Genomic DNA, 25,749 nt, shown 5'->3' with positions numbered 1-25,749 from the left:
TCATATATGGTCTTTGGTTCTGTACACACAGGTGCTAAGACCTAGGGATGAATAGTGAACATCCTGCCTTATTCTTACCAAGGAAACATCATCCCTGTCTTCTCCCTAACTAGACTATAAGGTCTTTGTGGATGGTGATGGTAGTTTGTACATCTTTTGTACTTTTTTAGATTGGCTTCTTAAGATCCATGGCCAACCTGAATTTGTTTGGAAAATTTTGAGCATGTATGCATGTCTGCATTTTTTTGCCTCTCTGGGGAGAGGATCTATAAATTTTCACCAGCCTTTAAAAGGGGTTCATGATCCTTAAAAGGTAAAGAACAACTTCTTAAAAGATACTATATATATGAAACGTATTCATTGTTCTCAAGTAACTTAAAATTTAGTTAGACCAGACATAAGCATAAGGATCCTGATACACAACACATCTCCAAAATTTATTGTTAAATGAAAAAAAGCAAGACGTAGAGTGTACATAGTATGCTACAAATTGTAAATTTTTAAAAGGGCGGGAGACCACATATTCACTAGAAAATCTCTGGGAAGATACTCTTTTTTTTTTTTTTTTTTTTAAATCTTCATTTTATTGAGATATATTCACATACCACGCAGTCATACAAAACAAATCGTACATTCGATTGTTCACAGTACCATTACATAGTTGTACATTCATCACCTAAATCAATCCCTGACACCTTCACTAGCACACACACAAAAATAACAAGAATAATAATTAAAATGAAAACAATTAAAGTAAAAAAGAACACTGGGTACCTTTGTCTGTTTGTTTCCTTCCTCTATTTTTCTACTCATCCATCCATAAACTAGACAAAGTGGAGTGTGGTCCTTATGGCTTTCCCAATCCCATTGTCACCCCTCATAAGCTACATTTTGATACAATTGTCTTTGAGATTCATGGGTTCTGGGTTGTAGTTTGATAGTTTCAGGTATCCACCACCAGCTACCCCAGTTCTTTAGAACCTAAAAAGTGTTGTCTAAAGTGTGCATAAGAGTGCCTACCAGAGTGACCTCTCGGCTCCTTTTGGAATCTCTCTGCCACTGAAGCTTATTTCATTTCCTTTCACATCCCCCTTTTGGTCAAGAAGATGTTCTCCGTCCCACTATGCCAGGTCTACATTCCTCCCCGGGAGTCATATTCCACGTTGCCAGGGAGATTCACTCCCCTGGGTGTCTGATCCCATGTAGCGGGGAGGGCAGTGATTTCACCTTTCAAGTTGGCTTAGCTAGAGAGAGAGGGCCACATCTGAGCAACAAAGAGGCATTTGGGAGGAGGCTCTTAGGCACAAATATAGGGAGGCCTAGCCTCTCCTTTACAGCAACCATCTTGGGAAGATACTCTTAAAAGCTGTAATGTTGATTCTCTCCAAGGAGGGGCAGAAGGTCTGGGGTGGGAAAGAGGCTACTTTTCACTCTATACTCTGTTGTACTTTTTGAAATTTTTAACATATATGTTTATTAATTTTAAAAAGTATATAATAGAAACACATGCAAAAAAGCCAAATAAAAGATAAATGTTACAAGATGATTGCAAACAGTAAGGTTTAGAAACCCAGAGGTGGATCGCTAAACTTTGGTCAGGCATGAACCAAAAAGACTTCCAGGAAAGGGGCTCCTAAATTGAGCATTGTGTTGAGAAAGTGGAAGGCCCGAAGAACCAGTAGGTGAATAAAGATGACTTTGAGGGATGGCGATTCATCCAGTTTTCTAATATCAAAATTCTGAAAGGTGGAAACCTGGGAGCTTAGACTAGAGTCAGGATAAGGCCAAATTGTGGAGACTCATAAAGTCAAATTAAGGAATCTATAATTCATAACCATGGTGGCAAATAATTATTAGTTTATAACTAGTGTAATGACAGATCTAGGTGATGATTTTGGAAAACTAATCTGACAATGACTTAAAAGGGGAAGAGCACAGAGGAGGGAGAGACTGGTTAGAAGGATGTACAATAGTCTATGGAGGAGGTGGGTGATAAGGCTCTGAACTACAAGGTTAACACCTCAAAGGTGATAATAAAGTTCAGCTCTGTTCTGTAGATACTGAGCCCTGCTACCTGCCAGGCACTGGAGAACAGGCATATAAGACACAGAGAATCTCGAAGACAGTTGTATAAAAATGTAGCTTATGAGGGGTGACAGTGGGATTGGGAATGCTGTAAGGACCAAACTCCACTTTGTCTAGTTTATGGATGGATGTGTAGAAAAGTAGGGGAAGCAAACAAACAGACAAAGGTACCTAGTGTTCTTTTTTACTTCAATTGCTCTTTTTCACTCTAATTATTATTCTTGTTATTTTTGTGTGTGTGCTAATGAAGGTGTCAGGGATTGATTTAGGTGATGAATGTACAACTATGTAATGGTACTGTAAACAATCGAAAGTACAATTTGTTTTGTATGACTGCGTGGTATGTGAATATATCTCAATAAAATGATGATTAAAAAAAAAAAAAAAAAAAAAGACACAGAGAAGGAAGACGCAATTGGTGCATTTCATTGATTCCAAGACACACAGTTTTTTCATTATCAGAATTTCATTTTGCTTCTGAAGTCAGAATGTGTCTTTTAATCATGGTGCCTCAGATTTGGAAAAAGCCGTCTTTGAAGTCAGGGGATGGGGTAAAAGAGAAGCAATCAATTGATAACTCAAGGCTTTGAGCCTGGATTATTGGTGACATGTGATTCCTTTAACTGAAGCGGTAAGATTGAGAGAGGGACATGATTTGGGAGATAAAGTTAAGGTTCAATTCTAAATATATTGAATTTGAAGCAAAGTACTGTCATGGGACAGTTAGAAATCTGGAACTGGAATTTGGGAGGAAGGTCAAAACTGGATCTGTGCATTTGGAAGTCTTCCACGTGGAGATGAGAGTTGGTGGAAACCTTTGAAGAAGAGAGCAGGGAGAAGCAGGCTGGAGCAGAACAAGCAAAGAGTCTGATCATGTTTCAGAGAAACTCAAAAGTTGTTGGGTCACCACTGTTCCTGTTTCTAGGAGAATAAAATCATTAATTCAGGGAAGACTTGGTTAGCGGCTTCTCACATGGAAGCTTTCACAGAACTTGTCCAAGTAGAGAGTATGTTGGCTGAGAAAGTGTTTAGTTCTTGTATGAAACATAGTGGTTGTTTTTCAAGAGAAAGTGCAATCTTATGTGATATATCGTGTTTTCCTACTTAGGCGCCAGCCTGGGAATAACCAGTGATGGATTTTTTCAACTTGAAGAATTGCCTCGGTAAGCTGGTTTCCTTTCTGACCTCAGTGATTCATTCTTCTGCCATCTTTCTTGCTAACATTTCTTCTACCCACTCTAGTCCCAACCATTAAATGTAAAAATTTCCTGAATTCTCTTTTCCTGTCCCTTCAGTATTTATGACTTTGGCTGTTTCATCCACTAGTCCCACTTAGTAGATGACTCAGATCTTTAATGCTTTAGGTCAGAGGCCATTGCAAAATTTTTAGAATCAGAATCAAATGCTAGGTGCTTTCTTAGAATATATGGGAAAGTCCACCAGACAAGGTTAGCCTGAGTTTCCAAAATGAAAAACAAAAGCAAGCTTAAAACTGTCTTTCTTCAACCTGACGGAAAATATCAAGATAATGTGCCAAAAGTAATTTTGATTCTGGTTTTCAAAGAGGCTAGTGCTGACAGTGTCACAAAAATGCATTTTCTGAAATTGTTCTTTACCAATCTTCTGTGATAGAGTTAGATAACTCTAGAGGGGAAACAAAGATAATGCAGAAGATCGTTTCTGTAATGTGAAGATGCTGGAAATTGGAGGCTTTTTAGGTTAAAGGAATCCACCAAGAGCAGGAGGGGGTACTGTCGGCCCAGAGACTGGGCTCCTCAGTAGCGTGTACTCTGGACTTGCCTTGCTCACCTCTGCTGCCCTTTCGTGTGTGTTGCCAATCTAATCCTTGGATTTGAGGTCCTAATTCTTGGCTGTTATGAAGATGTTCATCGAGGATGACCAGTAATCCATGTTCATACATTTAACTTAATTTACCTGGAGTCACAGATAGGTAAATAAGGTACAATGTGCCGGGCACTGTGTAGTTCAGGGTTTGTTTTTTGTTTTTTGTTTTTAATTTAATGCAGTTTTATTGAGATATATTCAAATATATAATTCAGTGCTGTTAATTACATTCACAATATTGTGTTACCATTGCCAGATTCTTTCTTAGACTTGATATTACTCAAGGAGCTACATTTTACTGTGGATCCATCCTACAAATTAAAATGGCTTGCTGAAATTGTCCCTTAATCATATTTCAAGGATTGATAGAATTGAGTAATGATCAAGGAGAAATATTGAGCAGAGAAGAATAATGGTGGTGAGAAACTTGGCCCCAATTTTAGTTTTAGGTGAAAGGATCTGTGTGTAAGGAGTCATCTCTAGTTTCAAAAATTTTTTGTATCCCCTTGGAAGAAGTGAGGCTAAAGACCTTTAAAAATAACTAGAAATACGTTTCCCTTCTTCCCCAAAGGCATATTTTATACTTAAAATTGCACTGTGGTATCCTGGGTTGGATCCTGGAACAGAAAAAGAACATGAATGGAAAAAAAGGTGAAATCCAAAGAAAGTCTGGAGTTTAATCAACAGTTATGTATCAGTGTCAATTTCTTAATTTTGATAAAAGTGCCAAGGTTGTGTAAGATGTAAACTTTAGGGGAAACTAGGCAAAGAGGATAATCTCTACTTTTTGCAACTTTTCTGTAAACTAAAATTATTCCAAAATAAAAAGTTTATTTGAAAAAAAAGTGAACACTGTGCTCTCCTTTTAGCCGCAGTGTCATCGTTGGTGCAGGTTATATTGCTGTGGAGATAGCCGGGATCCTTTCAGCCCTGGGCTCTAAGACATCGCTGATGATACGGCATGATAAGGTACATTCTCTGCTTTTCTTCATTTACTTAAAAAAAAAAATCTACAGTGAAGAGTTTCTCCTCTGTTGTCCTTAATTAAATACTGGGGTGCAGAACACGTGGTGATCAGTTGGTCTGTTCCACTTGGGGCTCATCCAAGTTATTTGAAATCAGCCTGTGAGCCTGTCCCAGCTGCCAGTTGCTGGTTGATGGCAGTGATTTTGATTCGATCAGACTGACTGGTATTGAAGTGTAGGTAGTCATCAGATATCTACTTCAGAGGTTTAAGTATAAATATTAGCTAAACAGGCTGCAAATTAATTTCCTATTCTGGAAATCAGTTTCATATGAGAAGATAGTATTAGATTGTTGGCAGTCAAAAAATTCACTAAATTCTTTGCATTAAAAGGAAACTTACAGATCATCTACTTGTACCTCATTTTATAGAAGAAAAAATTAAGGTCATGATAGATTTTGTGACTTCTAATTAGTATCAAAACTGGGAGTCCACTAAGGTCACAGAAATCCCCGGCTGATATTCTTTGTGCTAAAATGCAGCCTCCATGTTTGTCATTGTTGGGTGATGTGTTGTTTTAGTGTGGTTTGTTGATTACCCATTATTAAATACCACTGTTGTGGCACAATGTTAGTGCTTTCAGAGACATGCTATGAGGCAGTAACAAGAGTGTTACTCTACTAATCCGAGTCCCACTGCTGGCTGTCCCTAACAAGCCCGTGGCTCAGGCAAGTCAGTTAATGCTTTAGTGTCCTCCTGGGCTAGGATTTCTCAGCTCCCTAACCACTCAAATGCTATGATTCTCTCACTGAAGGGACGAGATGAGGGATACTGATAATCCTAGACAGTGTGTACTTCGAGGAACTTTCTCATCAGCCTTGACACTTGTCATATAATTGACACCTGGGAGATTTATGTCCTGATTAATGTCTTTCATAGGTCCATGTTATTTTACATTGCTGGACTATGTCTTAACAAATTGGAAGGACGGGGAAAGGCAGAGAGATAGCTAACCTGAATTTAATAAATGGATAAATAAATAAGCCACAGCAAGTAATTATTTGAGTGGATAATCCCTGCATTTGGAAAGTTGGCTCTTTTGCAGAGAGCCACATCTCCTTCTGCTTCCCATCCTTCCCCACCCCCCAATGCTTCAGGCCCATTCTTCCTCTTCTCCTTGTCGTAGGGTCGCTCCTTTCTAGAACTGCACTGTGACTAACTCATGGCCACCTACCTTAACCCTGCCTGGGATGTGTGCATGTGTGTTATCACAAATACATCTCTAAGGCTAAGCTAAGGAGATTTCTGGCTGGACAAGGAGATTTCACTAGAGAACCGTCCCTTAAATCGTACCACAGAGAAAGCAGGCCCTGGACTACTAAAAAGGGAAGAGAATTTCTGGTCCCTGGCCTTACTGGAAAGAGAAGCAAACTTGGAAGGTGAGGAGCATGATGACGATAGAGACAAAAGGTTGATTATCCATTAAGTATAAGATGAAGGTTGGTGTAGTCAGCTGCAAAACAAACATTGGTAGCAGCCTAGGGAAATAGAGGATTTATTAAATTCCAGTCTACAATATGGCCATAATGAAGGATGAGATAAGAGAGGGTATAACACTGAAATTTCCCTCCTGATTTTGTAGCCCATTTTTCATCAAGTTTTATTCCTTTTCCCACTGCCCATCCCTCTGCCGCCTATGTTTATATACAGGTACTTAGAAATTTTGATTCAGTCATCAGTTCAAACTGCACTGAAGAGCTGGAGAATGCTGGCATAGAGGTCCTGAAATACTCCCAGGTATGGAGAGCCCAGCGCAAGATTCGGTTCCAGCCCTTACAGTTGCCTGTCTGTCCTGAATCACACCTTTTGCTTTATGCCTCATCCAGTTAGTTTCATAGACATTAATTCTAGGTTGGCCCCAGTTGCTTTATTCCCTTCTAGAGCACTGTCAATTATTTCGTTTTTCCTAAGAAGCTGTGTTTCACGTTAAGATATTAATGAAGTCAAGGTATAAGAGATTAGAAATCTAGCAGTTGAATTTAGAACTAAAACATCAAAAGTTGTACTTGGATATCTTATTGAAAATCCTTATTTTTCAGGTTTATATTTATTTTGCAGGAAATGTTATTTATGGAATCTATTTTTAAGGTTATTCTTTTGGGGTTTATAGATGGAAAGGATTATGAAATACTTGACTCTTCCAGGAATTGCTTGGATTTCAGCACAATTCTCTTGGAGCATTAGCCTTGAAAAATTAAATTTTTTTTTTTCACAGCTCCACCACTTCTGCATAGGCCATATTAACTAAAGTAATAAATGTGAATATGCTTTCTGCATGCAAAAGTGTTGGACTGGTGGTTGGGTTTAACATCAGAGTCACCCTAGATTCTTCACTAAAATATATAGGCTCAACTCTCCTAACCCTGGTTCTTAACTCTGCTCCCCCACTCTGATTAAGAATGTCCAAAGAGAAGCAAAAATTGTGTATTTGAGAATCAAAAATTGTGTATTTGAGATGATGCTGTTACAGCCCACTTCTCTCCCTTCACTCCACTTGAGAAATGCTGTGCTTAGATTTATGACTTGAAATCTTATCACAGTTTTTCAGAGGTACACTTTAAAACTGAATTGTGTAGACCACAGTTATGCTGATGGTTGTGCAGCAGAGAAGATTTTACCTCTTACTGTTGAGTACACTTGAAATGCTGTCTTCATCAGGAAGCTCAGAATGAACATTTGTCTTGTCAGAAAATGTCTTCCATTTTGCTTTGAAGCTTGGTATCCATCTTACCTTAAGCAAGGCCATTGTGTCAGGATTCAAAGAAATTTTTAGAAAGCAAAAAAACAAACAAAAAAAAAAACTGAGTTATGATGGTGACATGAGCTGACATTTCTGGTGATCACCTGGGTGATTTGGGGTGACCTTGGAAACTGGCTTGGCCCCAGGGAGGTCTAGTGCTGGTAGCCTTTGGGCAAAAGTAAATGTCTATGTCAGCATGTAGGATTCAGTCAGTATTAAAAAAGTGTCCAGAAGTCTAGTTTAATCTTTATTTGCTTTCCCTCCCTTTTTTTTATTCCATTCAACGTATTTTATCTGCCAATAGGTCAGGGAAGTTAAACAGACCACGTCTGGCTTAGAACTCTGCATGGTCACTGCCGTTCCCGGAAGGTCACCCATTTCTGCCACGATTGAGCACGTTGACTGCCTGCTGTGGGCCATTGGGCGGGACCCAAATTCCAGCAGCCTCAACTTAAGTGAACTGGTAAGTTGTCTTAGTCTGCCCAAAACATTCTTGAATCAGTTAGTGGCCTTGTGATTCCTACCCTCCTCCTCAGATGCCCCAAATTTTGGTGGGTTATATTGGATTCTTTCCTTTTCATTCCATGTATCCAGTTTGTCATCAAATTCCATTGCTTCTTCCTTTGAATTTAAACATATATATTTTAAATATATATGTTTAAATACATGTAGTATCATCACCCTAGATCAGGTCCCTGCCACCTCACCTCTAACCTAGGTTGTCTAGCAGTTTGCTGGCAGGCCTCCTTCTTACAGACTGTTTTTTTTTTTTGGAAGTAAACATTCTTATTTTATTGTTTTACAAGTGAGCACAATAAGACCAGAGATGCTGTGCAACTGGCCAAAGGTCACACAGCTCAGCCACCATGTTGTGAAGCTTTAACATCTCTGAGCCCAATTAAATCTCTTTCCCTTGATTCTGGTCCCAAAAGGATGACTTGGTTTTTCTCCTGATTCGGGAACTTATAACATTTTGAGACATGTCCTTAAGCTGATTTCTCAGGTATGAGAATTAAGTTATTTCTGTTGGCATGGGATGCAAGCATTTTCCGCTGCAAAAGACACATGATGCCAGGAAACAATATGAAAGATACACAGAAAACAGGCTTAATGTTCTGTCAATTAAACCCGATATGCAACTTCTGTAGGACAACATGCTTCCGAACAGCCTGCATATAAATGTTTCTTTACATGTGTTTCTCTCCATGTGTAATTCTTAGATGGAAATTTTACTCCCTCCAGATGAGTGGGATTGGGAGTCTTTCTGTTATCTTTACTTGTCGTGTCTCTGGTGGTGCATTTCTTGCATTCGCCTTCTTTGTTGCTGGAGCATCGAACACTTCCCTGGAAGCCTTCACCTGCACATGAGAAAGATTATCACCAGAGCAACTGGCTGTATTCCCCATTGCCCTGTGCCTGGGCTGCCACATCTAGGAAGTCACTGAATCCTTTTCTGATCCCATGGGATACAGACTGTCCTTGTCTGCACTTGCAGATGGAGAAACTGAGGCTCAGAGAGATTCTAAGGCGAGCCAAGCTCATGCAGAACATGGCTTAAGCATTGGAGTGGAAGAATAGCATCATTATTTTTTTTTGTTGTTGTTCCTAAGTGAGGAAAGCATCTCCATGGGGTTGAAGATCTTGCCCCAAATCATAGAGCTCAGAAGGGCAGAGCTTGCACAGGCCCGGGATGTTATAGACTTTCTTTTTGCATGATACTTGTCTCTTCAGAGCTCTATAATAAAATAGCAAATGTAATGTTGCCAACAGCTCTTTGTTGGGTAAGAATGAAAAAACCAGGAGCACAGATATAATACGTAATTCACCAGACTGTAAACTCCATGGAGTAGTATACTGTATTCCCAGTATACTGTAATAGAGGCTCACATATTTGTTGATAAATAGGTGGTCAGACAAGGTCTCAGGACTACTAAGTGGCAGAGCTGGGCTTTCAACTTAGGTTTTTCTGGCTCTGTAGGTTGTGCACTTGTCTGCTATGCTACCTGCTTCCTACTTCTGGGGAATCACTACTGCTCCACACCAGAATATATCATGGCTTCTGCAAAGCCACAAGATGTGAAGCAAAAATTGACTTAATCAATTATAGGAAAAAAAATTGGGTTAAGGGAAATGTCAGTATATTTTAGAATAGAATGTAAAGTTTGCTTGGATTTTTAAAGATAAAATGGTAAATTCCAAAGAAATAGTCTGCTTTTGGTGACTGCTTCAGGTTGTGCCTCTAAGGAATGAGTTAGCATGCCTAAGGAGAAGTACTTCAGTGGAAAAAGTTGGAAAGCACTGTCACAAGTGGACTACACAGTTAAAATACCACAAAATTAGATAAATTCAGCAAAAGGTATTATATTAATCAGGTTTCTCTAGGGAAACAGAACTAACAGGAGATGTCTGTAAATACATGATTTTATAAAAGTGTCTCTCACGACTGTGGGGTGCACGAGTCTAAATTCCGTAGGACAGGGTGAAAGCTGGCACTCTGATGGAGGTCTTTGATGAATTCCCCAGGAGAGGCTGGCCGGCCAAAGTAGAGACGGAAATTCTCTCTTCTGACTGTTGAAATAGTCACTTCTACTTTTAAAGCCTTCAACTAATTTGATTAAACATCTCTAATTGCTGAAGACACACTCCTTTGTTGATTGTAGATGTGATCAGCCATAGAAACAATCAATTTACTGATGATTTAAGTCCGCAAAATGTCCTTGCAGTAACAGTTAGGCCAGTGCTTGCTTAACCAGACAATTTGGCACCATTACCTGGCCAGTCATCACAGTTATGAAACTTGCCAACTTTACATGTTTTCACCTGTGGCTGAGTCTCGTGGTTTCCCAGAGAGTCAGGCTGAAGAGGCGCCAGTGTGACAGATCTAGAGATTTGGTGTGCCATTTTGAGTAAATGGGCTAAATATTTACATGATGTCCCTTGACAATTTTAGGGTATTCAGACCGATGAGAGAGGTCATATCCTAGTAGATGAATTCCAGAACACCAACATAAAAGGCATCTATGCAGTTGGGGATGTGTGTGGAAAAGCTCTTCTTACACCAGGTAATGTTTCTTCTTTATTTGGGTAAGGGAAGCCCTGTGTGTTATACAAAGCTGTCTAGCTCTTCACCATGAAATCAGTTACAAGGATGAGTATCTTATATCATCAGAATGATAAAAATGTGTTGAAATAAACGTTGGCTGGTATCTGCCATTTTCTGAATAATATTCATTTTTCCTTAAAATGCTGTGTGAAGATTGAAATTTTCATATAGCGGATATGGTCACCCCCTGAAAAACTCTGTAAGTTAGAATCAGAGCTGTGTGTGGTTGTGTGGTGACAGGAAGGAAGTGGCTTTTGGGAAGAATTAATTTAGAGTGGCATTCTTATATGACTGTGTGGTTGTTCTAGTTTGCTAATGCTGCCAGAATGCAAAATACCAGAAATGAATTGGCTTTTACAAAAGGGGGTTTATTTGGTTACAAAGTTACAGTCTTAAGGCCATAAAGTGTCCAAGGTGAGTCATCAGCAATTGGGTACCTTCACTGGAGGATGGCCAATGGTGCCCAGAAACCCTCCATTAGCTGAGAAGGCACGTGGCTGGTGTCTGCTCCAGAGTTCTGATTTCAAAATGGCTTTCTCCCAGGACGTTCCTCTCTAGGCTGCAGTTCCTCAAAAATGTCACTCTTAGTTGCTCTTGGGGCGTTTTTCCTCTCTCAGCTTCTCCGGAGCAAAAGTCTGCTTTCAATGGTTGTCTTCAAACTGTCCCATCATCTGCAGCTTTTCTCTCAGTTCCCATGCAGTCTTCAAAGTGTCCCTCTTGGCTGTAGCCACTTGCTCCTTCTGTCTGATCTTTTATAGGGCTCCAGTAATTTAATTCAGACCTACCCTGAATGGGCAGGCCAACACCTCCATGGAAATTATACAATCAGAGTCATCACCCACAGTTGGGTGGGGCACATCTCCATGGAAACACTCGAAGAATTGCAATCTAACACTGATAGGTCTCCCCACACAAGATTGCATCAAAGATAGTGGTGTTTGGGGGACATAATACATTCAAACTAGCACAGCTTTCATTTAAGAGAACTTCCTAAAAGAGCCAAAAGGCTTTGGGTATGCGACCATGCAGGTTTCTACCCTCGGGCCATTTTGGGAAGGCTGGAGAGGTCCAATGGCTTAGAGTCAAAATGGATGAAAGAGTGAAGCCACCAATGGACAGAGGTGAGACAGAGTTTGAAATGATGCCAGGTATGTCAGGAAGTGGGCTGAGGGGTGGGGAGGAAGGTCAGTCTTGGTTGTATCAAGACCACTGTGTCAGTTCGATGTATTATGTCCCCCAAAATGCCATTATCTTTGATGCAATCTTGTGTGGGCAGATATATTAGTGTTGATTAGATTTTGGAATCCTTTGGGTATTTCCATGGAGATGTGATTCATTCAGCTGTGGGCAAGACCTTTGATTGGATAATTTCCATGGAGGTGTTGCCCCACCCATTCAAGGTGGGTCTGAATTAAATTACTGGAGCACTATATAAGCTCAGACAGAAGGAGCAAGCTTGCTACAGCCAAAAGGGACACTCTGAAGAAAGCACAGAAGCTGAGAGAGTAGCTGCAGATGAGAGACAGTTTGAAGATGACCGTTGAAAGCAGACTCTTGCTCTTGAGAAGCTAAGAGAGGAAAAACGCCCCAAGAGCAACTAAGAGTGACACTTTTGAGGAACTGCAGCCTAGAGAGGAACGTCCTGGGGGAAAGCCATTTTGAAACCAGAACTTTGGAGCAGACGTCAGCCACGTGCCTTCCCAGCTAACAGAGGTTTTCTGGACACCATTGGCCATCCTCCAGTGAAGGTACCGATTGTTGATGCGTTACCTTGGACACTTTATGGCCTTAAGACTGTAACTGTGTGACCAAATAAACCCCCTCTATAAAAGCCGATCCATTTCTGGTGTTTTGCATTCCGGCAGCATGAGCAAACTAGAACAAAAGCAAAGTTTCAAAAACTTCTTAACATAATCTAGCAGTTGAAAACAATGTCGAAGTGAAGAATTTTTTATGTACCCTACCCATGATAGTTTTATTTTGGGAAAAAAGTTTGGAAATCAGCAATACTAATAATTGATGCTTTAACTGAACTCCAACTGTTTTTTAAGATTGAACTAGATACTATAATAAGCATTGTTATAAAGTTTATCAGACCTAATGTGTTAAGCCAGATGAATAAATGGGTAGTGGAACAATTCTGTGTTAAAATGAACAATGAGTTGAAACACTGATTTTAAACTATCTTTGTAGTTGCAATAGCAGCTGGCCGAAAACTTGCCCATAGACTTTTTGAAGGCAAAGAAAATTCCAAATTAGACTATGAGAACATTCCTACAGTGGTCTTCAGCCACCCCCCTATTGGAACAGTGGGGCTCACGGAAGGTAGGTCTTGAAAAAAGAAGGTCATTTATAATTTCATTCCCCTCCAACTTCAAACTAGGCCTCCGTCAGCTGACTAAAGCTTTCAGCCCCGGTTGTTACACTCCTTTTTGGTTATTTTTTTAGAACAATTGCAGTTTCCTCCTCAACTACTACTACTTTGAGAGTACATTGCCTTTCCTCCACATCACCCTATCTGTTTGCCTCTTTAGCATTTTATTCTCAATTCATTTCAAACTTAAAGAAAAATTGTAAGAACAGTACAAAGGACTTTTTTCCCCTGACACTTTTGCTTTATTGTTCTTTTCTTCTTTCTTTACACACATACACTTAAGGATATATTTCTTAAGAACAAGGCTGTTGGCCTTGCATAAGCACAATATAAAACTCAAAATTAGAAAATTTAAATAGACATATTATTATCAATTAACTTTAGACCTTTTCCATACTTTACCAATTATCTGAATAATGTCCTTAATATTTTTTTTCGGTCAAAATCCAGTCTGGGGTTAATGCATTATATTTAGCTTTCATATCTCTTTAGTGTCCTTTAATCTAGAGACAAAATTCCTCGTTTTTTTTTTTTTCCTTTTGTTTTTCATGGCATTGACATTTATTTTGTAGAATGTCCCTTGTGTTGGCTTTGTTTGCTATTTCCTCATCATGTGATTCGGGTTATGTCTTCCTAACCATCTAGCTCTTGGAAAGTTCAGTGTCATTGCTTTAGTATTTTTGATAGATGCTTCTTTTATGTGTATTACAGATCAGGCAGTTTCTAAATATGGACAAGAAAATGTGAAGATCTATTCAACCTCCTTTACGCCAATGTATCATGCGGTTACTAGAAGGAAAACAAAATGTGTGATGAAAATGATTTGTGCCAACAAAGAGGAAAAGGTATGGGGAAGATGCAGTAGGCTCAGCAGTGCTCTGTGTGGCTGGTAGGGATAGCAGTACTTAGGTGGGGTGCAGAGGGAAGGCACCGAGTATTGAAGGCTTCTGATTCAACTGGTGCAGTCCCATTTTACCTGCCTTATACATTGGGATTCTTCGTAATATTTCATTTGGAAAAAAAGTCCCACTGCTTTTTAGAAATAAGGGGGAAAGTTGAAAGCTTTCGTCATCATTGACCAATAGGCCAGAATAAATTGGAAACTCAAAAATACTGGTAAATATAAGAATTGTGAGATAAATTTAAATTTGTGAAGAAGAGGAAGTTTATTCAGTAACATTTTCTGAGGTAATCAATTGTTTATTTTTGGTGAGAAATAATTTTCTGATCTTAATATGCCCCCATATAAAAGTTCAGGTGAGTTAAAGATCTAATTGTGAAAATTGAAACCATAAAATCCTAGAAGAATGTATAGATAACTATCCCTCTGAGCTTAAGGATTGCTAGCTTTAAAGCAACTTAAGAAATCAGCAAGAAAAGATCTAATGATTGCACTACATAAAATCTAAAAGTTTATTTTGTCACAAAATATTGTAAAGAAAGCAAAATTAACAGGCTTTAAGCTAGGACAACATAAGCAAGAACACGATATAGGTTGTAATATTAAAAATTACAAAGACTTCGTAAAAATCAGTGTAAAAGCATTCACCTTCAATAGGGTGGCAGATCTGAATAGAAAATACACATGGCTAATGTGGGGAGAAAAGTTAACCTCCCTAAAGGAAATGCAAATAAAAATAACAATGAAATGCCATTATCTTGGCCTGTCAAGTTAGCAGAGATAAACAAATAATACCCAGCGTTGGCAGGATGCTAAGAAATAGGAACGTTCATAAACTGATGGTTAAGTTATAAATTGGTACGTCTTCTCTTGGATGACCATTGTAGGATGAACCAAGACATTTTAAAAAAATAAGTTCATATACTTGTTGACCTATTAATTCTACTTGAGGTAACCTAGTCTAAGGAATTATCTGAAATGTAAATAATGATTTATACATAATGATCTTTGTCACCTATAAAAGGAAAAAATTGAAAGCTACGTAAATGTCCAGCATCCTGGGAATATTTATGCATGTTTTTGTATGTCCAAATGATAGACTATTATATAGCCATTAAAAATGTTTCGGGAGGGCTTTAGTAATATGAGGGAAATGTTTATGAAACAGTGTTAAGAAACAGGATAGAATACAAAATTTTATGCAATTTCAACTATGTAAAAATACATGCATTGAGGAGGGAAGAGAATGAAGGAAATACACTGTAGTGTTAGTGGTGACTCTGGGAAGGTATTTTTCTAATTTTTTTAACTTATTATGAATAGATTTTTCTCTTTGATTTTTAGAAAAAGCTTGATTGAGATATAATTCACATACCATAAATTCATGCTTTTCAGGTGGTTTTTAGTATATTCACAGAGTTGTGTAATGATCACTATCTAATTTTAGAACATTTCATCACACCAAAATAAACTCAGTACCCACTCCTGCTTTCCTCCAATCCTTGGCAACCACTGATCTGTTTTGTCACTATGGATTTGCTTATTCTGGACATGGAATCATATGATATGTGGCCTTTTGTGTCTCGCTTTTTTCCCTTAACAAAATATGCAGTTTTCATCCATGTTGTAGTATGTATCAATGCCTCATTCCTTTTTTACAGCTGAATAATATTCCATTGTATATACATGTCCCATTTTGTTTATCTGTTCATCAATTGGGGGGACATTTAGGTTGCTTACTTTTTTTGGCTATTATGAATAATGCTATGAACCTTCATATGTAAGCATGTATGTTTAATCCTTTTGGGCATATACCTAGGAGTAGAATTGCTGTTATATGATAACTCCATGTTTAACTTTTTGAGGGACTGCCAAATTGTTTTCCAAAGCAGCTGTACCATTTTACACCCCCTCCCCAGCAGTCTGCAAGGGTTCCAATTTCTCTGCATCCTCATCAACACTTTATGTTATCTGTCTTTTGATTATAGCCATCCTAGTGGGTGTGAAGTTGTATTTGCATTTGAGAAGGTTTTCTTTTATTTTAAAAAGTGGTGTATTTTGGTGTTAAGTCAGCCTACTAGGCTGTTTCTACTGATTGAATTAGTATTAAAGAAGAACCCAGCAATATGCCTTGGGACCATGGCTTAATTGTGGCTTCAGGAGTAATTTCCAACTTCTGTTACAAAAAGAATCTAGTCTGTATTTGATTCTGTGGCCCTGTACCCAGAGCCACAAGACATAATCCCTGGCTTACGGAATTCAAGATTGCTGAGGACTGACAGAAGCCAAGGATCAGGGCAAAGAAAAAAGTAAGTAGATTAGCAGCAAAACAAAGATTACTGTTTCTTGGCCCTGAAAGTTCCTCAGTAGCCTAAGATTTCTGGATACTGAATCAACAAGGTCTCTGTTTATTTCTTCATATCGATTATTACTTCATACAGTTATCATTCCTTCATTTGATAAATGTTACCTAAATCTACTAAAGGCTAAGAACTAGGATAAGGAGAGAAATAATGTAAAATTCCTGCCATCACCAGAGGCTGTGTGTCAGTTCAAATTCAGTCACAGAATCTAAAATAAAAATCTGTTTATGTGTAATTAGTGCATTAAGATATACTTGATTTTTTTTGTGCCTCCCTTTTTTAATGCGATTTTATTGAGTTGTATTCACACATGATGCTGTCTGTCCAAAGTATACAATCGGGGGCTCATAGTATCATCACATAATTGTGCATTTATCACCACAGTTAATTTTGGAACATTTTCCTTACTCCAGGAAGCAAAAAAAAGAACACCCCAAATAAAATACCCTGTACCCCTTAATTGATTTGTTTTTAAACAGATTAGTTTTGTGGCTGCATTTTATTTTCTCTAATTCTGCTTTTTAATGGAATATTTACCCTGAAGGTATTTGCTCAAAGTCAGCATTCACTAATAGTTTAAAGATGTATTGAGAAACCTCACTGGAAAATGAGATTTGATGCAAACACCTTTTAATCCTCATTCATGCAGCCATCCAACATATATTGACTGAGTGCTTCCTAAAAGCCAGTCTTTGTGTTGGGCCAGAGGATAGAGTGGTTGTTGCAGTTTGCTAATGCTGCCATTAAGCAAAATACCAGAAGTGGATTGGCTTTTATAAAGGGGGTTTATTTGGTTACACAGTTACAGTCTTAAAGCCATAAGGTGTCCTTCATCAAAGGAGGCCAGGAAAACCTCTCTAAGCTGGAAAGGCAGGTGGCTGGCATCTGCTGATCCTGGGTTGTGTTCTGGCTCGTTTCTCAATTCCTGTGGGTTCTTCAAAATGTTGCTCTTGGGCCATTTGTCCTCTCAGCTTCTGCAGAGCAAAAGTCTGCTTTCAACAGCTGTCTTCAAAATGTCTCTCTCAGTTGCTTTCCAAAATGTCACTCACAGCTGCTCTGTGTCTGGGCCTGTGTGGCACTTTTTAAAGTACTCCAGTGATCCAATAAAGACCCACCCTGAATGGGTGGGGCAACAGCTCCATGGAAATAATCCAATGAAAGGTCTCACCATCAGTTGATTGAGTCACATCTCCATGGAAACACGGAACCAGTAGGTTCCAACCTAATCAACACTAATACGTCTTCCTCCATAAGATTGCATCAAAGATAATGGTGTTTCAGGGGACATAATACATCCAAACTGGCACAGTGGTGAAAACAAACAGGCAGGGTCCCTGCCTTCTAGAGATTAAAAAGTCTGCTGGGAGAGGTGGATATTAATTGCATAGTCACGCAAATAAAAATGAAATGGCAGCTGTGATAGAACGTGAAGCATAAGTATTAGTAGTGCATGAGATCACGTGACAGAATTTGACATAGGAGGGTTAGGGAAGTGCAACTGTGTAGCTTTCTGAAGAATGAATAGGCTTCCCTGTTAAACATGTGCAGGAAAGTTTGTCCAGGCAGAGGGAGCACCTTGTAGCAGAGGAAGGAGCACAATAAGGACCTGGGGCAGGGGAGAGCCTGTGAGGTCAGAGGTGGGAGAGCTGAGTGAGACGGGAGGAAAGTTGAGGCAGGTCAGCCCAGGGCCTTGTAGGCTGCTTTAGGCCCCATTGGGATTAGAAATATTGTAAGATATTTAGGAGTTTTAGTATATCAGGTATTGTCATGAATGTGTACCTAATTTAAAATTTTACTTTAAAAATGTTTTTTCCCCCAGGTGGTTGGGATACATATGCAAGGACTGGGGTGTGATGAAATGCTACAGGGCTTTGCCGTTGCGGTGAAAATGGGAGCAACCAAGGCTGACTTTGACAACACAGTTGCCATTCACCCTACTTCTTCAGAAGAACTGGTGACCCTTCGCTGAGAACACAGACATGTGCAGCTGGCAGCTGGACCAGGAGACCTGAAATGAACCAAATAGTCATGTTTACTTAGTTCCAAAGTTAGGTGTTTCTTTATTTTAATAAGGATCTTTTTATAGTGGAAATTTTCAGTAAATAATCAAACTTATTTACGTAATTGAAAATTTTTTATGTTATCCAGGACTGATTTTCATTCAGTCGCCTGCTAGCAAAATTAATATTTTAAAATGTGTTTTTTTTTAACGGCTCTGTGCTAGCTGTGGGTTTTTCATTTGTTTGTTTCAGCCTCATCCCAAGCATAAAACTATATGAAGTACAAATAAATTAAGGTTCTTGAGTGAATATAGAGGAAGATGACAGCAGCTTGTCATAGTTTAAATAATGCGAGCACACAGAATCTTTCAGTTTTTTTTTTTTGAAGCCAGTACTGTGCTCTGTATATTGCAAAGCTGTTTCAAGGATGTGACCTTTCTCTAAAAATAAGTAACATGAGAATCCTGCCACCTTTATTTTTATTCTTTCTTTTGTTTTAAATGGTTAAACATTGTGTTATTTTTATGGATTGAAGTGCATCAAACTTGGAAAAGTTTTGAAGAGGCTGGTTAAATATCTGTGCAGGGCATTGTAGAAGTGATTCTGGCTTTCAAAGAAACTTGAGTACTTCCTAAGTCACTTCCTAGGCTAAAGTCATAGTTCTATGAATAATTTCAGTATTTGTATGTGTTGCTATTTTTTATCTGAAAACTGTTCCAAAAAGTGGAAAATAAATCCTAGTCTTCTTGTAAAATTCAGTGTTACGAACTTATGGGTAGTGATCCATTTTCTGAAGACCAGATGTAGGAGAAGAAACTTGTAGCAATTGCATTTGGAAGAACACTATAGAAATCACTTAGGTGTTTGGCATTTTCATTAGCCTTTACCAGCTAGGTAACCTAGTTAAAATTGTCTGTGGCTTTCATTAGTGATAGAGTGCTACTATATTCTTTCAGTAAGCTTTTACTAAAAGTCTCTCTTGTGGGCTGTGTTAGTTTGCCAGAGCTGCTATAACAAATACCACAAACTGGTTGGCTTTATTATCTCATAGTTTTGGACACTAAAAGTCCAGAACAAGGTATTAGCAGGCCATGCTTTCTCCAAAATCTGTAGCATGCTGGTGGCAGCTCACCAGCAATCCATAACTTTGTCCTTTTCTCTGCCATGTGTGGTCTGTCTCCTCATTCCTACACCCTGGGTCCAAATTTCCGGTTTATAAGGTGTTCCGGTTTGCTAGAGCTGCCATTATGCAAAATACCAGAAATGGATTGGCTTTTATAAAGGGGGTTTATTTGGTTACAAATTTACAGTCCTAAGGCCATAAGGTGTCCAAACTAAGGCTGGCACAAAGACTCCAGTCAAACAGGACTAAGGCTCACCCTGATTCAACTTGGCATCATCTTTTTTTTTTTAAATTAGAGAAGTTGTGGGTTTACAGTACAGTCATGCATCAAATACAGGATTCCCATACATCTCCCCACCACAACATTTGTTACAATTTATGATAGCACTTTTTTGTAATTCTACTTTTTTTTTTTACAGTGGCTACGTTTGTTACAATTGAAAGATTATTAAAGTAGTACTATTACTTTTGTCCATAGTTTACGTAGGGGCATTTTTTTCCCCATATTCCCAACCTATTATTTATTTTATTTTTTCATGCATGTCATTATTACTCATCTCCCCAAACATTGGATAAAGGGGCTATTGGTCACAAGGTTTTTGCAATCACATGGTCACAAGATGAAAGCTATACAGTTATACAATCACTATCAAAGATCACGGCCAGTGGATTACAGTTCAGCAATATCAGGTGTTTCCTTCTGGCTATTCTGATACACTAGAAATTAAAAAGAATTATCTATATAATGAGTCAGTAGTCCTAATCATTTGTTAAATCCTAACTTCTCAGTTACAACTCCTCCCTCTCATTTGATCATTCTTTCAGTCTTCCTGGATATCTGGGCAATGACTATTCTAACTTCTTCATGTTGAAAAGAGGTGTCGACATTATGGGTAGGGGAATGCAACTGGTTGATGTTTTGGGGAGACTGTTACCTCTGGGATTCAGAGCTTATCTCATAGAGGAGCCATCTGGAGGCTTTAAGTTTTTGAGAAAATAAGCTTAATAGGTAAAACTTTTATAGAGTCTTGGATAGAGTCCAGGGTATTCTTTAGGGTTTTCAGGAATACTGTTGGTTGGGGCTTGGCACACTGTGGCAATTTGCAGTATCTGGCTCATGCTTGCATAAGAGTAACCTCCAGAATGACCGCTCAACTTTATTTGAAATTTCTTAGTCACTGAAACTTTATTTTGTTTCATTTCTCTTCCCCATTTTGGTCAAGAAGGCATTGTCAATCCCACAATGCCAGGGCCAGGCTCATTCCTGGGAATCATGTCCCATGTAGGGGGAAGGTAATGAGTTTATTTGCCGAATTGGCTTAGAGAGGCCACATGTAAGCAACAGAAAAGGTTTTCTGGGGGTGACTCTTAAGCATAATTTTAAGTGGGCTTAGCTTCGCCATTGCAGAAATAAATTTCATAAGGGTAAGACTCAAGATTGAGAGTTTGGCTTATTAAACTGGGAGTCTCTAATGCTTGAGAGAGTATCAGGAATTCTCTCGGGAAGTTTAATAGTTCCACATTTTTCTCCAGTCCCTCAAGGGACTTTGCAAATACTTTATTGTCTGCCCAGAGTACTCAGGAATGTACCAGTACAATAACCTGTACAGAATAACAGGATCTCATTCCCTGTTCTAGGTTCCATGTAATTAGGTTGTTGAAACTGACCAGACATGTTAAATTAGATAGTGTGCTACCGGAGTTGAGGTTTTAAAATACAGACAATATCATCTTTACCCTGTGTTCTGATATACCTTAGTCCTAACCAGATCAGCTTCATTCATATCTCTAATTAAAGTCTGATCTCTTTTTTAGCTTCTTTAACAGTTGCTTTATGGAATAATGCTGACTTTCAGAGCTGCAGAATTCTAACTCTGAGTCTCAGGTGTCACACAGATACCCAAAGTTCCAGGGAATTACCAGGTTGTACACAAACAGTGCAGCTTGTCAGAATTTAGAAATAACAGTTAAAACTCAGTCTTCCAGTTTGCTAATGCTGCTGGAATGCAAAACACCAGAAATGGATTGGCTTTTCTAAAGGGGGTTTATTTGGTTACACAGTTACAATCTTAAGGCCATAAAGTGTCCAAGGTAACGCATGAACAATCAGGTATCTTCACTAGAGGATGGCCAGTGGCGTCCGGAAAACCTGTTAGCTGGGAAGGCACGTGGCTGGCATCTGCTCCAAAGTTCTGGTTTCAAAATGGTTTTCTCCCAGGGTGTTCCTCTCTAGGCTGCAGCTCCCCAAAAATGTCACTCTTAGTTGTTCTTGGGGTGTTTGTCCTCTCTTAGCTTCTCCAGAGCAAGAGTCTGCCTTCAACGGCTGTCTTCAAACTGTCTCTCATCTGCAGCTACTCTCTCAGCTTCTGCGCATTCTTCAAAGTTTCCCTCTTGACTGTAGCGCCTCTTCAAAATGTCACTCACAGTTGCACTGAGTTCCTTCAGTTTGTCAGCTCATTTATATGGCTCCACTGATCAAGGCCCACCCTGAATGGGTGGGGCCACACCTCCATGGAAATATCTCATCAGAGTTATCACCTACAGTTGGGTGGGGTGCATTTCCATGCAAACAACCTAATCCAAAGGTTCCAGCTTAATCCCCACTAATATGTCTGCCCCACAAGATTGCATCAAAGAGTATGGCTTTTTCTGGGGGACATAATACATCCAAACCAGCACACTCAGGAATAGATGTGACTGCTGTAAGAGCTTACAATCTAGGAACCTTTACAATGAGACTTATTGAACATTCTGTACTCCTTAATCATCAATTGCCCAACCTCTGCCTACTTTCTTATCTCCTGATAACCTATGCTCGCTCTCGAATTCAATTCTCTAGAGTTTGCTCATTATAGTTAGTTTATATTATTGAGACCATGCAATATTTGTCCTTTTGTTGCTGGCTGGCTTTGCTGAACATAATGTCCTCAAGGTTCATTCACCTAGTTGCATGCTACACAACTTCATTCCCTCCTGCAGCCGCACAATATTCCTTTGCATGTATACACCTCAGTTCGCCCTTCCACTGATCAGTTATGTACCCTTGGTCCACTTCCATCCATTGGCAGTTGTGAATAATGCTGCCATAAACACCAGTATGCAAGTGCCTATTCATGTCTCTGCTATCAATTCTTCCAAGTATATACCTAGTAACAGGATTGTAGGCTCATACGGCAACCCTAGCCTCCTGTGGAACCTTGGCCTCATCTTAATAGGACCTTTGCAGATCCTATTTATAAATGTGTTCAAACCAACAGGACCAGAGGTTAGGACTTAAACATGTCTTTGTGGGGTATATAATTCAACCCATAACATAGGCCATGGCCAGGTTGCTGCCCGATGCCAATGAAAGCAAAGTATTGCAGTGGTAGCTAGGTTATGTAACTGGTGTGGCAAGAAAACAGGGTCCCAAAACCTGGATGTGACTGACATAGCCACTCTCTCCTCTTCCTGCCAGCCTATGAGGTGATGGGCCAAGTTTCTGGGTAGGTTTCTCACGCCACTCAGGCCCCAAACCTTGGGTATGCCTCCATGAGCAAAAGGGGAAGCGCAGTGGTCACTTGTATTCTTGAGCTCTTACATATCATTTGCACTGCCTGTTTGCTGGCTTCATCGTAAACCAACGTGAAAGGAACCTCAGGCAAGTTGCAGTCCTCATCAGTCCTCAAACCGGTCCAGCCCTTGAGGTGATCTGGCCTAACCCAGCCTCCATTGCACAGAATCGTGGAGAATACAAAGGTGTAAAAGGTAGCACATTGTACGATGTCTGTCACTTCATAGGTGCTCAATGGATACTTGTAGAAGGAAAGGCATGGCACCTGCTTTCAAGTAAACTTAAGTAGAAATGCCATCTTAATGGGAAAACTGAGAAAGGCTTTGAGAAAGTCAGGTAGGATTTGGAATTTGGAGATTGTAGAGGAGAAGGTCAGAGGGCAGTTGAAAGTTCCAGGGATGGCGGGACTGGGCAAAGTATACACACAATGGCAGACTCTAGTTTGAAGCAAAAGAATGCATGTTAGTTTCATGTGGAATGTTCTTCCCCCTTATTTACCTGGTGCCTTGGTTATGTATTGCTGCATAACAAAAGACCCAAAACCTTAGTGGCTTAAAGCTGCAACCGTTTTATTGTGGGTTTGGAATCAGGGCAAGGCTTAGCTGGGTGATTCTTCTGCTGGTGTTGACGGGTCATTTGATGGTGTTTGTCTGGCAGACAGGCTGGTCTACAAAGTCTAAAACGGTTATTCACATGTCTGGCAGCTTGGCAGAGATGGCTGGAAGTCTGAGTTCAACTGGGGCTGCCAACCCAAGTGCCCATACCTGTCTATCCTCTAACTTCTCCCAGAGAGTATTCCAAGAGTCCCAGGCGAAGCGGCAAACCTGACCTAACTCATGAGTTCTAGAACATCACTTTTGCCACCTGTTATTGGTTAAGCAAGTCATTAAGGCCAGCCCAGATTCAAGAGGAAGGGAATTGCACTTGTCCACTCAGAAGGAAGAATGGTAAAGAATTTGGGGCCATCTTTAATCAGCCGCACGTGGCATCTCTTACTAATTTTACATCACCTTGTGACTACTTTTTTCCTTTAAAAGTTTTACATATTATATCATTTTCCCATCACACCTTCTCACATAGTAGTGCCACACCACACCTTGGACATGTCATTTTGCACCTAGGACAATCATTTTTATATTCTGTGTTGGGTTTCACTGTATCACTCCTGATATGTCGTGCAGCAAGTTTGGCTGCAAGACCATAAAGGTGTGTGACTGTGATTTTTTACACCAAGATTCATAGTGGGAGGGAGCCAACATTTTAATGCTTTATGTTTTTGAAAAAATAATGAATAGGCAGGATTTTCAGACCTTCTACAAACCTTTCTCACTGCCTGGGAAATACTCTTTTATTGTCATTGCCTTTGGTGCAACAGTTTAGTATGTTGGTTCTTTTTTTTTTTTTTTTTTTGGCTGGCCTGTTTTTATTAATAAAGTTTTATTAGAACACAACACATCCATTTATTTTTCAAGTAGTCTGTGGCTGCTTCTGCACTACAACGGCACAGTTGAGAAATTGAGACAGAAACCGAATGGACTGCAAAGCCTAAACCATTTCCTGTCTATCCCTTTAAGAAAACTTTGCTGAACCCTGCAGAATATAGTTGTTGTTTTCTTTAACTGACTTCTTATTGATATGGGACATCATACAGAAAAATGCACAGGTTCTAAGCATGCATTTCAATGAATCACAATCAAAACACTCTTATGTTCTTTAATAAAGATCAGAGTCAACATTTCAGGGTAAGAGTGATTATATACAGTAATTTCTGTAGCATATTTTAAGTGCTTTTTAATATGCTGGGGGAAGTGTTAAAAGGTATTGGTATGGCTGGGGTTACATATAGACTTTTATTTTCCCAAACACATATAGACTCTTTACATGAATTTTTAAAATGCAGTTTTATTGAGATATATTCACATGCCATACAATCCGTCTGAAGTATGCAATCACTGGCTCACAGTATCATCACATAGTAGTGCATTCATCACCATGATCAATTATAGAACATTTTCATTACTCCAGAAAAAAGAAATAAAAAGAAAAAAGAAAACCCAAAACATCCCTTACCCCTTAACCCCCCATGTTATTGCCCTCTAGTGTTCTAGTGTTAGTGTGGTGCATTTGTTACTGTTGATGAAAGAATATTAGGATATTACTTAACTATAGTCCATTTTCCCCCATATAACCCTTCCGTTATTAACTCCTCTTTACATGAATTTTTATGGAAATAATCCCCCATAAGTCCTTTATCTGTAAGTTGTGCTAGTAGACATTTGTCCCATTTGGCTGCTTGGCATCCAGAGTCCCTCCTTAAATTTGGGGAATCCTAACCCTATGAGCCTCGGTGAGTGGCAAGCCCACCTCCCCATATGGAATCCTGAAAGGCCAGATACGTGCTTTCCCAGGCTCCTTTGCAGCAAGGGAGAAGGCACTTGACATAGGCTTGGCCGGGCAGACCCAGCCACCCTGATGTTGCTCAGAAACCAGTGCTGCTGAGAGTCAGGGATGGAAGAATTTACTCTGATGGTAGGTGATGGCAAACGTGGCATCATCAGCAAGGGCAGCATGGCGGCAGTTCTGGTGCCTGCCATGTAGGGTCTAGCTGTGGTGACTAGCACCCAGGGGCAGCAGTGAT

At 39.5% G+C, this 25,749-nt stretch overlaps 1 protein-coding gene across 1 annotated transcript in view; it reads left to right on the top strand.

Annotated features, from left to right (window-relative positions):
• Nucleotides 1-19,189, top strand: part of GSR (glutathione-disulfide reductase) — a 36,435-nt gene extending 17,246 nt beyond the window's left edge. Inside the window, exons 6-13 of the mRNA XM_037831297.1 lie at nucleotides 3,194-3,248; nucleotides 4,800-4,899; nucleotides 6,605-6,691; nucleotides 7,999-8,157; nucleotides 10,645-10,756; nucleotides 12,991-13,122; nucleotides 13,883-14,016; nucleotides 18,255-19,189. Of these exons, the coding sequence (XP_037687225.1) occupies nucleotides 3,194-3,248; nucleotides 4,800-4,899; nucleotides 6,605-6,691; nucleotides 7,999-8,157; nucleotides 10,645-10,756; nucleotides 12,991-13,122; nucleotides 13,883-14,016; nucleotides 18,255-18,404 (929 nt within the window). The 3' untranslated portion in view covers nucleotides 18,405-19,189. The remainder of the gene's footprint in view (nucleotides 1-3,193; nucleotides 3,249-4,799; nucleotides 4,900-6,604; nucleotides 6,692-7,998; nucleotides 8,158-10,644; nucleotides 10,757-12,990; nucleotides 13,123-13,882; nucleotides 14,017-18,254) is intronic.
• Nucleotides 19,190-25,749: the final 6,560 nt, after the last annotated feature.

This window comes from Choloepus didactylus, chromosome 3, assembly GCF_015220235.1.
Source record: "Choloepus didactylus isolate mChoDid1 chromosome 3, mChoDid1.pri, whole genome shotgun sequence".
Classification (NCBI taxonomy): Eukaryota; Metazoa; Chordata; class Mammalia; order Pilosa; family Megalonychidae; genus Choloepus; species Choloepus didactylus.
The sequence above is the reverse complement of the archived record's forward strand: the minus strand, read 5'-3'. Positions and strand labels throughout refer to the sequence as shown.